General features: G+C 39.1%; 1 protein-coding gene and 1 pseudogene across 1 annotated transcript in view; one reads left to right on the top strand and one right to left on the bottom strand.

The window, feature by feature from the left end:
- The window catches only part of DOK6 (docking protein 6), a 393,486-nt gene that overhangs the window by 106,893 nt on the left and 268,897 nt on the right, over positions 1 to 17,696 (top strand). The window contains exon 2 of the mRNA XM_043888767.1: positions 12,556 to 12,663. Within this exon, the coding sequence (XP_043744702.1) occupies positions 12,556 to 12,663 (108 nt within the window). The remainder of the gene's footprint in view (positions 1 to 12,555; positions 12,664 to 17,696) is intronic.
- Positions 10,773 to 10,878, bottom strand: LOC122685111 (annotated as a pseudogene).

Here is a 17,696-nt window from a genome sequence, read left to right as displayed (position 1 = left end):
ATTAATTTTCTTTCCTGAGTAAAACCTCTCACTTAAGACATTTCATTTCAAAATGAGCTTTATACATTTGCAATCAGTCACCCTTTAAGCTGTTTCTTCCCTGGACTTTCAAACTCCTGAAGCTTTCATGTCTTTTTCATGCTATGAGGAAGTAAGCTTCTGTTCAGTTACTGAGCGTGGATTAATGCCTAAGGCTTCAAGGAACCCATACTTTCAAAACCATTTAGTTTAGATCTTGATACTTTCTTTATTCTTGATCTTTTAAAAAAAAATCACTTATTTCTGCACAAGATTTGTGTTATTAAAATGAAGGGATACAAAGGTTGTTCAAATGGGTATTTTCAAAACAGTCTGTTTGGGAGGCAAACATTTATTTATAACTAAGCACTTGGATTGAAGAGTTCTTCATGGGTATACTGACAAGCAAGCCCCATGTTGCCTGTAGGTTTCTTAGGCTTTAGAAGGAAAGTCAATTTCAGATCCTTCTTGTTTTCACTCTTCTTTTATTAGCTTTTTTTTTTTTTGTCTCTCTCATCACTTGAGTTTTAGACATGAAATGTTGTAGCTGTGTTGAAGTTTTCAGTTGGTCAGAATAAATGGGTAATTCTTCCTCACTGGCTGGTTTCCAGCCCTTGAGAGCAAGGACTGTCAACAACAAAATAGTATATCAATAAGCTCTGTCATATAATTGGAAGTGTTAGGTTTTATAATGTTTCATACATGAAATTTTATACTATCTTGCAAAATGTGAAATATAAAAACAGTAATTAATGTTGTTAATAAAGGTATACAGATACAGTCAATATATTAAAGTTTTTGATTGGAAGGATGTACATTAACTTTAAGATACCTCATGCATGCATGTGAGCGAAGTCGCTTCAGTCAAGTCCGTCTCTTTATGACTATAGCCCACCAGGCTCCTCTGTCCATGGGATTCTCCAGGCAACAATACTGGAGTGGGTTGCCATTTCCTACTCCAGGGGATCTTCCCGACCCAGGGATCAAACCCACATCTCTTACATCTTAACCTGCATTGGCAGGCGGATTCTTTACCACTAGTACCACCTGGGAAGCCCAAGATATGTCATATGAGGTACACATATGAAAAAGAGAATTTAATGATTGGTAACTACTGACCCTGCAAGTTCTGGAATTTCTTAAAGATCATTACAGAACTTCTCTTACCACTGACATTTTCATCATTCTTTAAGTTCATTACTAAATCTGGCAGCTATTTATAACAGACTGAAATGAAACAGTTAAGGGAAGCACGCTGACTGATACCTCCGACCCTGGCCAGTCACCATAGGAACCGTTCCTGTGAGTTATTTTACAACAGGAGGTCCTGGTAAGGAACACAGAACTCTCAAGCCACCCCCCACTGGGAGAATTTGGGAAAGGTCAAAAGGTGACGCCACACATCCTGTCAGCTCCCAGAATCCTCCTCGCTGGCATCCACCTTGGCTGAGAGATGCAGGCGCCGCCAGGAAGGCCCCTGAGTCAGAGTGACCGGCCAGAGACCACCCAGAAAGTGACCGCATCACCATAAAACCCGAGAGCGTGAGCCCCCTGCGGAGCGGTCCTCCTGGGCCCCGTTACCCTTTGGCTCTCCGCTCCCTTTCCCAGTGAGGGCTCTTGCTTTGACAGCATGTGTGTCTCCTCGGAAGAGCCCCCTTTCCGGCCCTGAAAGGGGTCCCCTTTCTGCAACGCAGCGAGTACCTTCAGGTGTAATCAAATTTGTTACCAGAAAACTGTTAGTTGAAACCTTCCTATACATTTCTCATTTGAAACCAATGTCTGAATAGCACCATTATGTTTAAAAAACAGTGGATTACAAGAGGCATGGAATAATTTTTATCTGGGTTTAAACGTTTTATTCAAGACAGTTCCACTGGTATGTAGACTTAAGTCAGGTTGATACACCAATTTGAAACAAGTAATGGAAACATGTTTGCTGATTCAACATTTTAAGTATATTGCACTTTATAGTTTTAAAGAGGCAGTAAGTGTTCAAAAAAGCACTGAGTGTTGAATCAACATTGAATGAGTCTGCAAATTTATGTCCAGAAACTGAAGAGACTGTTTTCACAAGGAGGATATAGCTTAATGGTGAGAAGTTATTCTTAGGAAGTGTGGAAAGCATCCATTTTGCAGAAGACTGCAGTTTTTAACTTTGTTCAAAACAGTTTTGGTAGCACAGTTGTTTAAATATTGTATTAAACGGCATATCTAAAACTAAATCATTTCTTAGGTTTTGAGACAGTTGCATAAATGCCATCATTCACTTAGCTATCTAGGTATAAAAACTTAGATATATCTTTAATTCTTCACTTGTATTAAGTTTATTATGAAGTTCAAATTTTTCCTGTAATGTTTTTCATCTTGGATTTCATCTTCTCTCTCTCTGCTGCCCTCAGCAGTGGCTGAGTTCTCATCTCCTCTAGTGTGAATATACTGTTTATCTAAAGAAATTATTCTATTGTCATTTGATCCCTGGGTGGAAAAGATCCCCTGAAGTAGGAAATGGCATCCTTTGCTAGTTTTCTTGCCTGAAAATTCCATGAACAGAGGAGCCTGGTGGGCTACAGTCCCTGGGATCACAAAGAGCAGGACACAGCTGACCCACGGAGGGCACCGTTATATGAACCCTGCTGCTGATCTAATATCTTTAAAATATTAGTCCCATAATATCACTCCCTTAATAAAACTGTTGACTCCGCTTTCTGCTGCATGAAGTGAAAACTCTTTGACTTTTGAGGTCTTCTGCCGTTTGTATTTATATCCTTTATTTCTTTCCTAAGGGGGCATGTGTATGTGAAACTGTTGACTCCATTTTCTGCTGCATGAAATGAAAACTCTCTTTGGCTTTTAAGGTCTTCTACCATTTGTATTTATATCCTTTCTTTCTTTCCTAAGGGTGTGTGTGTGTGTGTGTGTGTGTGTGTGTGTGTTTTCCTCAATTCAGCCCATTCTTACTACATCACAGGAGCCTCTCATTTTTGTGTTTTGCCCACAGACTTTGGGATGGTGCAGGTAAAGGGGGAAATTAATGATAGCACCAAGATCTGAAGCTTATGTGACTAAAAATATGGTTGACACGTGGAGGAAATATAATAAAAATCCCGAAAGGAGAAGTAAACTGAAGAGGAAATCTTTTGAGCTGTGATTTGCATGTTTGACTTGTACCTTCTTAGCCCCATAGTAACTGGGTCCATAAAACAGAAGCATACAGGTTGTACCTGGAAATAGAGTGTTTACTTACAGTAACGTTACAGCTCTACAGCTGACTGATGAAAATAAAACATCAATTTCCAAAAACTAAGTTGATGGAGCCAAAGAGTTACTCTGATTTTAGATAAACTGAAAGCCAAAAGACATGGTTCTTTCCTGGAGATTTTGAGCAAAGAGCAAGGGTATTTTGTTCTGTATCATGTCTGAAAGTGGGGAGCAAGAAGAGAAGATTAATCATTGTAGATATCCTTCCAGTGCTGTAATGGTTTCTAAAAATTGCCGCCTGCTTGGGTTACTGCATCCCAGATCTGCTCTACAACTGGTTTTCATTCTCCTGATAATGATGACAATTTCACACTCTCCACCCAAAACTTGGTGCTGCTGTGAAGCATTTCGTTTCTGGCTGTGACTCTAAACCTTGTGTGTTTTCTCTCCCAGCATTTCATGGATGGCCTGGTAGACAACTGCAGTAGAGAGAACTATGTATATTCAGGCGGAAAACAAAAAACAGTTGGCCTCCACAAAAATTGGCAGTGGTGAGACTTGGGGGAATCATCGTTTGCCTTTTGTGAATGTCCGACTATTCTTCTGGATTATTAAGATAAAGAGAAAGCAAGACAATAGAAACAGAAAAGATGAACACACTTACTTTGGACTTTCCAACCATGAAATGAGAAAAAATGAGATATACATATTTCACTGTTAATGGATAGCGATATTTATATTTTACATCTAACAGTGGTGAATGGTGCAAAGTTTTGAGTAAACAAAATTGGTAAGAACTTTTTTCTCTTTTAAAATTGAACTTAAATTATGCTCCAAGGAGAAAGGAAAGAAGTTTTTAATTTCTTTGTCCTGTGGTTTATATTTAAATCGGTGAGTGTTTACATAGAGATTGCTGCATATTTATATATATTATTTATATACATATGTAAACTGAGATTTTAAAAGGCAAATAGATGTAAGGGCAAATGCATTTATATATAAACATAAATGGATAGCCATAGACACTGCTTCCTCTCATCCTTAATGACCTCTGCTTTTTACAGTCAAATATTATATAATCTAAAACAGAAATGGCCAGTAGAAGTATTTTTAAAACACTAAAATATTAATGAAAGCAATCTTTGAATTAGTGATATGAATTCTTATATTTTATGAGATATTAGCTTTTTGCTAAATTAAGTTACAGATAAAAATAAATGTATTTAGACTTATGGATATTTAAGAAAATGTATTTACATCTTCCCATTACCCAGGAATATACTCTGCTTTTTGACACTGTGGGCTGCTTGATAGTGTTAGTTGCCCAGTCTTGTCTGGCTATTTGGGACCCCACGAACTGCAGCCCACCAGGCCCCTCTGTCCATGGAGTTCTCCAGGCAAGAATACTGGAGTGGGTTGCTGTTCCCTTCTCCAGGGAATCTTCCCAACTGGGGATCAAACCTAGGTCTCCTGCATTGCAGGTGAATTCTTTACTGTCTGAGCCACCAGGGTGCCCCTTGTAACACCTTTAAAGCTCACCTCTTTTCATTGCTTTTGTATTCTTAAGTATTTCTAATCAGTTCACAGGTGGAGAAAAACCCTTTGGGTTTACATTTATCAGAGAGCCACTGCATTTGTTTCAGGGAACTCAGTAGGCTGTGAACTATATCCAGAGTTGCAAGTGTATACAAAGGAGGACTCACAGTGGCTATACTTGATTCTAGTAGTCTGTTCTCTGGACATCCAGAAACCACAGGACTGTAGGTGCTGCAATTGACAGCTGCAGGTCTTACAGTTTAGAGATGACATGTGCCTTGAAAAATCTAGGCATTTAAAAGAAAACCTGGAATGTCTAATATTTCTGACCGTGTACCTCTGTTTTTAAATTTCATTCTGTTTGTGACTTTCATTTAATTTATAATCCTAAATTTGCTTAGACTTCAGTTTAAGAACATCTGCTATAACTTAGAGAAAAAGTTGATGGATCTGATTGAATTCTTAAAGCGGAGATCCTTTCCTGACCTGGCTTTCCCAATATTTTTCTTATTTCCTACAATCCTTACTGTGGTTCATTGCCCTCCACACTGGCTCCTTGCAGTTCTTGGAATAATAGTTCAGGCAGACTCCCTCATTAGGGTGTTTTGCTCTTTGCGTTTTGTCTTACTGAAGCACTTTTCCCCCAAATGTCTGCATCACCCTTTCTCTCACTTACTCTACTGCTGAAACGTGGGCTCATGGGTGAGCCTTCCCTCGCCACCCCTCCATAGCACTTAGCACAACTGAAAAATACTGTTTACAACTGCACTTATTTATCTGCCATCATCTGGCTGCCCAGGTGAATGGATGTTCCAAGAGGCAGAAACCCTGTTTCCTTAAGGGCAGAAAGTTGTGTGTTTTTGGTTGTTGTTACTGTTAAGTTTTAATCAGTTTTTGTTTTGTTTTTTTTTTTTACTACTATACCCAGGGAACAAAGAGCTCTCAAGTATTTTTTTTGAATGAATGAATTCATTGAGACTGATTCTAATATTGGCATATATTTGACAGCAATTAAATATAAGTCAGTATTGAAAGTTCATATCCCTTCTGAAAAGATCGCTGAAGCTAAACTCATCTGCATTAAGCTGTTTTTGCAAAAACACAGTGTGTCTTTCATAGCACCATATACGTTTTATGAGAGAACAAAGACCCAGGACTAAGTAATTGAATTTACTCATAGCATGAGCCTGCAGTAACTATTCCTGAATGGGCTTTACTTATTTGGTTGTTTATTTGTTGTCTTGATATATTCATCTTATATGCAGTTATAAGTAAACAGTTGAATCCTATAGCCCAAGTAATCTTGTATATAGTATCTTGCTTTCAGAAGGGAAAACAAATATAAGATGCTTTGGATATGCCACTGTCTTCTGTATTCTCTGAAATCCCCAGAAATGAAATTTCTGTCACTCCAGTTAGGGCAGTGGACCCTCACATTTGACAATTTGTATAATGAAAAATTCTCCCAAGTTTTTTAACCAAAATCCTACCTGAAGTGCAGAGTTCATTCGGTCACCATCTTGTGATGGAACAGGCCCATTAAATCCAACTTTTAGTCAAGTTAAATCTTAGGAATGGATTCTGGGTAAATAGCATCGTTATGGCTAGGAAGTCCAGCCAAGAAATCAAACCGTCTCCATCACAGTGAGTCTTAAATGGAAAAAGGATGCCCTTTGTGTAAAATCACCTTGGAGAGGAGACAGCATGAAAGAGAGATTGCTATGAGGTAAGAGGGTTTTCATCAGGTGGCAGGGAATCCAGAGGGTCTTTGAGTATGGCAAGCTGACTGGCTGGCTAATGCGGTAGAAAACGAAGGCGTGGAGCAGTTTTGCATCCTGGGAATTCCTGCACTCCTGGCAGCAGCATGGAATTTTCTAGAAGGAAGACCTGAAGGGTACCCAGGAGCCTGTTTGGTGAGACAACTGGCATGTTTAGGAGATAGCTCTGAATGAGAAGGTGAAATGGGTTAATTCCCCGGGAGAGAATGAAGCAGCGTCTTGAACAGCAATGGCAGGCATGTCTTCCGAGAAGGGACAGGACTCGTGAGAAGGTGAATCTTTCTGCAGGCAATTAGTCCTGTCACTAACCGGCCAAATGGTCCCTGCACGTTCACATGCCTTTGAAAAACCAAGCAGTGTCTGTCTGCCCACATGCTGCTAATGAAGGGCACTGATGTATGTCCTGTCTCATGGAACAAAAATTAAAATACCTATTTGATTGGTGTGGATCTCTTTCATGCACTCGAAAAAAAAGCAAAATAAGACCTATTCCTTTATTTTTTCTTCTCAGAGCAGTGATTTCCAGGAGGTCTAAGTGTTAGTTGCTCAGTCGTATCTGACTCTTTGTGACCCCATGGACTGTAGACTGCCGGGTTCCTCTGTCTATGGAATTCTCCAGGCAAGAATACTAGAGTGGGCTGGTAATTCCTTCTTCAGGGGATCTTGTCCACCCAGGGATGGAACCCGGGTCTCCTGCATTGCAGACAGGTTCTTTACCACTGTGCCACAAGAGCCTACAGCCCTCCTGGACTAAAGCAGTCATTTTTGCTGCTCATCTCCAGAATTTTGCCAACATAATCATAGCAGGCATCAGCTGTAGGGCCTAAAGCAGAGCATAGCACACTTTTGAAATACTGCTTGGTAAAAAGGAACAGAGAGGTGATTTCCTCATGCTCCCACTAATTGCGTGTTTCTGGTCTGAAGGTGGCTTTCAGAGTGCTGACTCATGCTGAATTTGACTTCACATTGACACAGAATGGCATTTACAAATTCTCAGCACCAAGTCCCTTTTTATTATCTGACTCCCATCACAAAGCAAAATGTTTTTTTAAAAAAGTAAGACAAGAAAAGCCAAAAATGAAACCCTCTGCATTTATTAGCATTTATTAAATAATTTAAAAATCAAATAAACATCAAAATATAACTAGCCCACAGTCATGATAATTTGTACTATTTTTCCCAATAAATTATTTTGTTTTAATCATTTTATTGTGAGATTCTCATTAGACTTTTGAAATATCAAAAATAATTTTATTGAGATAAACAGAAATTGAGAAACTTTGTTCGAAATGCCTGACCAGTAGTCTTCCACACTGTCAAGGTCATAAAAAAGTAAAAAATGCTGAGAAACTATCAAAGATCAGAGGAGACTAAGGAGACAGGGGAGGAGATAGGAAGCCCAGGTGGCACAGTGGTAAAGATTCCGCCTGCCAGTGAAGGAGACATGAGAGACACAGGGTCGATCCCTGGTCGGGAAGGTCCCCTGGAATAGGAAATGGCAACCCACTCCAGTATTCTTGCCTGGAAAATTCCATGGACAGAGGAGCCTGGAGGGTCCATGGGGTCACAGAGCCAGACACGGTTGAGCACTGTCCACACACAAGGAGACGGGAGACTGAATGCAGCATGGTCACCGGGTTGTGGCTTAGTCACTGAGTCATGTCTGACTCTTTTGAGACCTCACGGACAGGCTCCACTGTCCATGGGATTTCCCAGGCAAGAATACTGGAGTGGTTTCCATGTCCTTCTCCAGAGATCTTCCCAACCCCAGGGATCAAGCCTGTGTCTCCTGCATTGGCAGGCCGATTGTTCATCTCTGAGCCACCAGGGAAACCCTGGACTGGACCCAAAGCAGAATAGGACATTGGTGGAAAAAAGCTGGTGATTTCTGAAAAGAATCTGTATTTTCGATAATAGCATTTTACCAATGTTTATTTCTCAGTTTTAGAAAAATGTATCATGTTTATTGAGGATGTTAATATTAAGAGAAGTTTGGTAAAATCTTTTACATTTTTGCTACTGTTTTATAAATCTAGAATTATCCCAAAGCAAGAAAATAATAACTTGAGGGCCTTTGCTTGGTAAACAGTCTATTACATCAGGTCTTTAGCAATCAGTTTTAACTATATGTGGTTGCCTGTTAATGTAATAGCAAAGAGATAAGATACTATCAAAAATACCAAATCTATTTTTCCTTATTATCTGTTATCAGATTTGTTCTATAGCAATATCAAGTGCCTAAATGGAAATACTTATGCTTTCTGACAATGTTTATGTCTTTCTTTAGCAGAAAATAGTGTTGTCGCATAAGCTGGGACACTGCAGTCAGGGAGTATATTTGTGTATTTCCATGAACATCACAAGACTTCATTTGAACATCACCATGGTTCCTGAGCAATAAAGTGTCCAGGGTACACAGAAAATAATTCTTCTGTAGGAAAGAACAGAAACTGTATTACCAGAGTTTCAGGTCTCAATTCCATTCAAACAGGATCTTTCTACCTCAATTAGAATTCCCAATCCACTAAAAATAATCAAGAGATAAATACTAATAATCTATCTATGCCCCACTCAGTTCAGTTCAGTTCAGTCACCCAGTTGTATCCGACTCTTTGCAACCCCATGAACCGCAGCACACAGGCCTCCCAGTCCATCACCAACTCCCAGAGTTTACCGAAACTCATGTCCATTGAGTCGGTGATGGCATCCAACCATCTCATCCTCTGTTGTCCCCTTCTCCTCCTGCCTCCAATCCCTCCCAGCATCAGGGTCTTTTCAAATGAGTCAGCTCTTTACATCAGGTGGCCAAAGTACTGGAGTTTCAGCTTCAACATCAGTCTTTCCGATGAACACCCAGGACTGATCTCCTTTAGGATGGACTGGTTGGATCTCCTTAAAGTATGGAGGGACTCCCAAAAATCTTCTCCAACACCACAGTTCAAAAGCATCAATTTTTTGGTGCTCAGCTTTCTTCACCGTCCAACTCTCACATCCATACATGACCACTGGAAAAACCATAGCCTTGACTAGATGGACCTTTGTTGACAAAGTAATGTCTCTGCTTTTTAATATGCTACCTAGGTTGGTTATAACTTTCCTTCCAAAGAGTAAGCATCTTTTAATTTCATGGCTGCAGTCACCATCTGCAGTGATTTTGGAGCCCCCCAAAATAAAGTCTTACACTGTTTCCACTGTTTCCCCATCTATTTCCCATGAAGCAATGGGACCAGATGCCATGATCTTAGTTTTCTGAATCCTGAGCTTTAAGCCAACTTTTTCACTCCTTTTTCACTTTCATCAAGAGGCTTTTTAGTTTCCTCTTCACTTTCTGCCATAAGGGTGGTGTCATCTGCATATCTGAGATTATTGATATTTCTCCCAGCAATCGTGATTCCAGCTTGTGCTTCTTCCAACCCAGCATTTCTCATGATGTACTCTGCATATAAGTTAAATAAACAAGGTGACAATATACAGCCTTGACATACTCCTTTTCCTATTTGGAACCAGTCTGTTGTTCCATGTCCAGTTCTAACTGTTGCTTCCTGACCTGCATACAGGTTTCTCAAGAGGCAGGTCAGGTGGTCTGGTATGCCCATCTCTTTCAGAATTTTCCACAGTTTATTGTGATCCACTCAGTCAAAGTCTTTGGCATAGTCAATAAAGCAGAAATAGATGTTCTTCTGGAACTCTCTTGCTTTTTTGATGATCCAGCGGATGTTGGCAATTTGATCTCTGATTCCTCTGCCTTTTCTAAAACCAGCTTGAACATCTGGAAGTTCACAGTTCATGTATTGCTGAAGCCTAGCTTGGAGAATTTTGAGCATTACTTTACTAGCGTTTGAGATGAGTGCAATTGTTTCAGATTCTTTACATAAGGACATAAACCATAAGGACACTAATCGCAGCCTGAGGGCCCTATCCTCAAGATCTCATCAATCCTAATTACCTCCGTAGGGGCCCCACCTCCAAACCATCACATTGGGGCTGAGGAATCCAACAAACCATATGCTGATGTCATATTATTATTATATCTTTTAATGTTTTACTTTGGGATGGAGATTAGTAGTAAAGTGAAGTTGCTCAGTCGTGTCCGACTCTTTGCGACCCCATGGACTGTATAGCCCACCAGGCTCCTCCATCCATGGTATTCTCCAGGCAAGAGTACTGGAGTGGGTTGCCATTTCCTTCTCCAGGAGATCTTCCTGACCCAGGGATCGAACCCGGGTCTCCCGCATTGTAGGCAGACGCTTTACCGTCTGAGCCACCAGGGAAGATAGAGGACGTATCAGATATTAAACTGATAAGAACAGATACTACACTTGATCTTAGCCAAAAGATGTAAAGAGATTAGTAAGGGGTCAGCAAATAAATAACTAGAACTTAGCAAGCATGTGTGAAGGCAAGCATGTAGAAAAAACAGCTGGAGCTCTGAAAGCCTATCTCCTTGTTTCCAGGGAGGGATTGGGAGACTTGTGATGAGAGGAGACACATCTCCTGGTGGAGAAGAGATACGGTCATGTGTGCTGGAAGCCCAGGGCTGCCCTTCACTCGCTTTGCGAAGCCACCAGGAAGGAGCTGGCAAAGCTGGCAAGAATAAAGTGAAATTGTGTATTTGCATCATTATTCTATTTATTCTGCTTTTATGATGAACGGTCTTCATGTGACTGTTCTGAGTCCCTTTGAACAGGGTAAAGACTATCTTCTAGTGAAAAACAAAACAATTGCACACTCCAGAGGAATTACCGTATCTGGCCTGCATTAGTTCCCAGGTGGCAGTAGTGGTGAAGAACCTGCTTACCAATACAGGAGACATAAGGGATGCCAGTTCAGTCCCTGGGTTGGGAAGATCCCCTGGAGGAGGGCATGGCAACCCACTCCAGTGTTCTTGCCTGGAGAATCCCGTGGACAGAGGAGCCTGGGGGGCTGCAGTCCGTGGGGTTGCCAAGAGTTGGATGCGACTGGAGTTACTTAACCTTCACATGCATAGCCACTTTGCAGTTTAAGTAAAGAAATAGAAGAGCAATAGGCTGATCTGATTTTTTGGCTATAGAGAATGTTAACTCCCGCAAAATTATGCATTTCTATAAAGATTTCAAACAGGAAATTTGTATTTCTGGACCTCTTCAGTGGTTGAAAAGGTGACTCCTTCAATTACTTTGCCTTAAACATGCCCGTGGAGGGAGGGTGACAAGGTGGGCGTGAGTTGATAGTGTAAGAATCAGTCCTTTAAGTCAGGATGCAGCCCAGAGAGAAGGGCCTGTGTTTGTGTAATACACAGCCCTATATATTTTTTTTTTTAACTAAAGTGGAAGAGATGTCTGTTCAGACAGATGTATATTCAAATCCTGATACTTTTAACTATCTTTATCCTAAAGTGCCAGCAACCTAATGTAGTGAATATGAGGATTAAATGTGTCTAAATTTTTTAATTTATTTAAGATTTATTTTTAAATGCCTATTGCGCCAATAAGAATTTAATAAATACTAGTTTCTATGAAAGTATAAACGGGTGAAACAGATGCGTCCACTATAAAAAACATTTCTCTTTCATTTTCTAAAGTAATATATGAGCATTTGGGGTTTTTAAAATTAATAGTACAAGATAAGTTAATTTTTAAATGTGCTGTCTCTCCAAAGATAGGAAATTGAGCATTATGAAAGTGCTTAAGTTAGTAAATTGTTACTTCATTATCATGGAAAACAGAATTGTATGTCACTAGAATGGTAAGAATTTTATATGGTGTTGATACCCAGATGATTTGATGAGACTGAAGAAGATTGGAACCGGTGCACTGACAATCTCACAACACAAAATTTTTTCACATAAAATTTTATATTTAATATTGTTTTAAAGTTTTGCTGATATTTGAAAGAATAACATGCCTATGATCCTGATTTTTTCTCTCTGTAAAATAAGTGCATTTAAAATAGTTCATTCCCACTGGCTTAGTTGAATAGATAAACCCTTGATGCTACTAAATGCATGTAAAAAGAGAAATAGTAAGATTCCTTTATTTCCTTTCAGATTTTCAGACGATGCTGGTTGGTTTTCAAGAAGGCATCTAGTAAAGGACCCAGAAGGCTAGAAAAATTTCCCGATGAGAAGGCAGCATATTTCAGGAACTTTCATAAGGTAAGTCACGGTGTCTGGAATCTCCGGGGAGTAACTGGACCCTTGGCAACAACTGTGGAGACATTTCTTTTGATAGATGAAATCTGCAGAGACCAGAATGCACGGCCAGGATAAAACATCCCTGTACTGATAAAATGCAAAAGTTATTTTTCTCCTTTATTTTAATCATCTGCTGTAAATGCCAGTGGTACCTCTGCAAAATGAAAGGCTCATTTTTATTGCTACTTTGCAAAATGAGATGCCTCATAACTCAACCAGATCATTTCCCAAGGTGCTGAGTAGACAGTTTCCCTCTGTTCAGGTTAATTGTGCATTTGTTACTTTGATTTTAACTGTGGGCAATATTTAGGAGATAAAACTTTTGAGGGTGGTGTGAGCAGTGTTAATGCCACTGTTAATGTACAAAGCACTTGCTGTTTACAACTCAAGAAGAAAGCGATCATTGTCTATGCTGATAGGTAGAGATGCTCATAGGCATAAATCCTATGAGTCAAATATCAATTTCCTAAAAATATGTGAGTATGAGTTGAAAGTTAAAAGTATGTGAGAAATCACCGTAGAATGATGCTGAATGTGCTGCTGAAAGTTATCTCTGGTGATAATGTCAAAACGAGTTAGGTATTTGATAGTAACGTGGAGGATTCATGATCAGAATGCAGAACTGTGGAACAGAGTTGCTTTTTGACAGAATGCCCACATAAGTTCAGGAAAGACTTTAATTCCTTCGCAGCAGTATCATAGAATAAGTTACTCTGAATAATGTAATGAGTCTGTGGAATTTATTTCATGTGATACATAGTTCTAATTTCTTCTTTTATTAAAAAATAGAGTGCATTCCAGGGATGAGGAAGGTGGCAGGGATACATAAGCATAGCACCAAGGATTTTTTGTGAAGGACAGGGAAGCCCTGGCTTGCTGCAATCCTTGGGGCCGCAAAAGTTGGACACTACTTAACAACAGAACAACAACAAAGGTTTTTAGGAGAGTGAAACTACCCTTTATGATACTCTAATGGTGAACGTATGTCATTATACATTTGTCCAAAGCCATAAAATATACAACACCAAGAGTGAACCTTGCTCTACAATATGAACTTGGGGTGATTATGTTGTATTAAAGTAGATTCATTCGTGAGTTATAACAAATGTGCCATCTGTTGAGGGTGTTGCTAATGGGAGAGGCCGTCCGTGTGTGTGTGCTCAGTCGTATCCGACTCTTGCACCCTCATGGACTGTAGCCCTCCAGGATCCTTTGTCCGTGGTCCTCTCCAGACAAGAATGCTGGAGTGGGTTGCCGTGCACTCCTCCAGGGGATCTTCCTGACCCACGGATTGAACCGGCCTTTCTTGTGTCTCCTGCGTTGACAGGTGGATTCTTTACCACTGCACCACCTGGGGAGCCCACGTGCATGTGGGGGCAGGCAATAAAAGAGAAATCTCTGTAATTTCCGCTCAGTGTTGCAGTGAACGTAAAACTGCTCTAAAAAAGTAAAATCTATTAAAAAGAGATTATTCAGCAATAATGTGCTAACCAATTGTATTATACAAATAGCTAGCAGTCATTTGTATTAGACTTGAACCTATATCATAAGGCTTAAAATGTGAACTTCTTTAACTCTCTATGAGGTATTCTATGTATTAATACACATTTATGACTGGAGAATCCAAGTTTAAGTTCCTGCCAAAACACTTATAAGCTCAGGGGAGTTTGGTTTTCTCTTGAGTACATGGATTTTAAAATCGTTATATTACATGTCTATTTTTAGAGGAAAAGATATTTGTAGCCTGAAGTCATGGTGATATTTTGTATGATGATAAAGATCGTGGCGATAGATTTAAACCTGACTTAGTGAGAAAATGCCAGGTAAGTCTGTGACATTTAGTTATTGAGTAAAATTTGGAAAGACTGAGCATAGTATATGTTCTGTGGATTCCTGGTCAGAATGCTTGCCTGCTGGTCATTGATGTATCCTGGCTGCCGGCTCTCTAGCCAGTGCATCTAGAGTCTGTGCACTCATACTCAGCCATCTTTTACTTGACAAATGGCAACATTTCAGTATTCAGTTCAGTCGCTCAGTTGTGTCCAACTCTGTGACCCCACGAACTGCAGCGCACCAGGCCTCCCCGTCCATCATCAACTCCCGGAATCTACCAAACCCATGTCCATCGAGTTGGTGATGCCATCCAACCATCTCATCCTCTGTCGTACCCTTCTCCTCTTGCCCTCAATCTTTCCCAGCATCAAGGTCTTTTCAAATGAGTCAGTTCTTCGCATCAGGTGGCCAAAGTGTTGGAGTTTCAGCTTCAACATCAGTCCCTCCAGTGAACACCCAGGACTGATCTCCTTTAGGATGGACTGGTTGGATCTCCTTGCAGTCCAAGGGACTCTCAAGAGTCTTCTCCAACACCACAGTTCAAAAGCATCAATTCTTCTACACTCAGCTTTCTTTACAGTCCAACTCTCACATCCATACATGACCACTGGAAAAACCATAGCCTTGACTAGACGAACCTTTGTTGGCAAACTAATGTCTCTGCTTTTTAATATGCTGTCTAGGTTGGTCATAACTTTTCTTCCAAGGAGTAAGCGTCTTTTAATTTCACAGCTGCAATCACCATCTGCAGTGATTCCAGTATTATAACCACTTATTAGGGTTAATAGTTCAGACAGAGATAAGGTATCTGATTTATGCCTTGTACTGGGGATATGGCTCTTCACTGGGGATACAGAGATACAAGTACCCTGAAAGAGCTTCTATTCCAATGAAAACACACATACACAGATAACTTCAATTCAATATGAACAAGTCTTAATCAATTGAAAAGGGTTGAAGTCATAAAGAGTGTGTTCTCTGACCATAAATAATTTAAATTAGAAGTTAGTGTTATCAAGTAAACTCTAATTATTTGTTAATTAGCATATTCCGAGGGGTAATAAAAAGGAAATGCAGTAGTCACAGAGGCTCTTAGAAAATATTCTAAACTCAAAAATCATAAAAGTACAAATATCAGTATGCGTGGAATATAGAACTGCATGAGTACTTACAGGGAAATGTATATCTGTAAGTTCTTACATTAGAAAGAAACAATAAATGGAGGAGAAAATATCAATGAAATAGAAACCAAAATAATCATAAGGAAAGTTTATAAAGTCCATAGCTGCTTATTTTACCAAAAAAAAAAAAAATTTACTTGATAAACTGTTAACCAAATTTATCAAGAAAAAAATATTTTAAGAAATCAAAGACTGGGATGAGTAGAGGGGTTATTCACTACAAATTCTACAAATATTTAAAGGATAATAAGAGTATATTGTGAGCAAATGTGATTTAACATTTTTGACAAATTAAATGAAATAGATAAATTCCTGGAAAAACACAAACTACCCAGGCTTATTCAGTAGCTCAAGATCTAATAAAAACTGTGAGTTTACAGTTCAATGATTTTCTCACCAAGAAAACTTGATCACCATATCATTTCACTTGTTAATACTATAACATATTTAAAGTGAAAAAAGAATCCCACATAAATTCTTAAGGAAAATATAAAGAGGAAACCCTTTCCAACTCACTTTATCAGACTGATAAAGCCAAAACTGAAAACCAAAACTAGACAAAAATGTCGTATGGTTAATTTAGCAAATATTGGCCATTATTCGTCTAGACTAGATATGATGGTAACTTCAATGAATGTGATAGTATTGAAGTTGGAGGTTAAAGGACAAATTTTGGATATAGTTGGTGAAAACAGACTGGAAATACTTACGGATTAAATGTAGTGTGTCAATGAAGGGTTGGACTCATGTACTTGAGCAACAGAGATAAGGATGGTGCATTTTATGAAGATGAGGAAGATAGAAGAGCAGCCTTTGAGTACAAATCAGAAGACTTCACTTAGCATATGTTAAATTTGAAATGTTTATTAGGCATTCAAACTAAAATGTCAAGTAGTCAATTAGATAAACAGATGTGGCCTTGAGTGGGAGAAATGTCACGATAAAGTTATTCATTTGACTGCCATTGGCATGTTGACAGTACTTTACTCTGGAGCACTGGGTAAAATGTTGTTAGGAGAAAACGAAGAAAAAGGAGATAAGTAACATCCCCACACTTAGAGGATTAGCAGAGATGGAGGGGCCAGGAGAGAAAGCTGAGAACAGCGGGCAGTAGTGGGGAAGAATAACTTGGAGGGTAGACCACTGAAAACTAAGAGAAAACTGCTAAAAACACTTGAACATACATTAAAAAAAGTTTTTGAGTGAGTGGTCATCTGTGTCTAGTTGTAGAGATTGAGAAAGGTGACAGAAGAGGGACTGTTGGATTTATAACATGGTCTTCAATGGCTTTGCCAAGAGTTTTTTCAGTGAAATATGGGGACTAATTTCACTTGGAGTAGCTTACAGAAGATTGAGGGGTAAAAAACAGACAGTGACCCAGGCAATTATTTTCAAGATGTTTTGCTATAAAATTGAGCCTATATATAACAGATGCATTTTTTAAATATGAAATGTATTAAATATCCTTGTATGCCAGTGGGAATAATCTAGTAGACCAAAGATGTGATGGTTAGAAGTTTCCTGTGTTTAATGATAGGGTTTGGTCTTTAACAGAACCAGAAAGCATTCATTTTAACAAAAGAAGAAGAAAAAATGACCGTAGATATAAATGGGTTAAATAAAAATTAATGTTAGAAAACTATCACTAATGCTTTTAAAACATACACAATTTATATATGTGAGCTTTCTCCAGTCTGTGAAAATTGAGTCACGAAAGATCCTGTGGCGCACAGTGAGAATAGGAATGGTTCCTCTTCTAATAAATAACTAAACAGATATCACTGGCTGTAGCTTGGAGCTTCCTAAAGCACATTAATAACTAGATTCAGTGTATGTGACAGCTAAAATTTACTTTTCTGGTGGCTGTGTTAGGAAGATTAAAGTTTTCTATTATTACAACTTATCCTTCACAGCATTCGAGAGCCTAATTCTGTTTCCTAGTGACATAAATTTCCTTTCAGAAATTTTATCTTATTTTTT

This window comes from Cervus elaphus, chromosome 27 (assembly GCF_910594005.1).
Source record: "Cervus elaphus chromosome 27, mCerEla1.1, whole genome shotgun sequence".
Taxonomy (NCBI): Eukaryota; Metazoa; Chordata; class Mammalia; order Artiodactyla; family Cervidae; genus Cervus; species Cervus elaphus.
The sequence above is the reverse complement of the archived record's forward strand: the minus strand, read 5'-3'. Positions and strand labels throughout refer to the sequence as shown.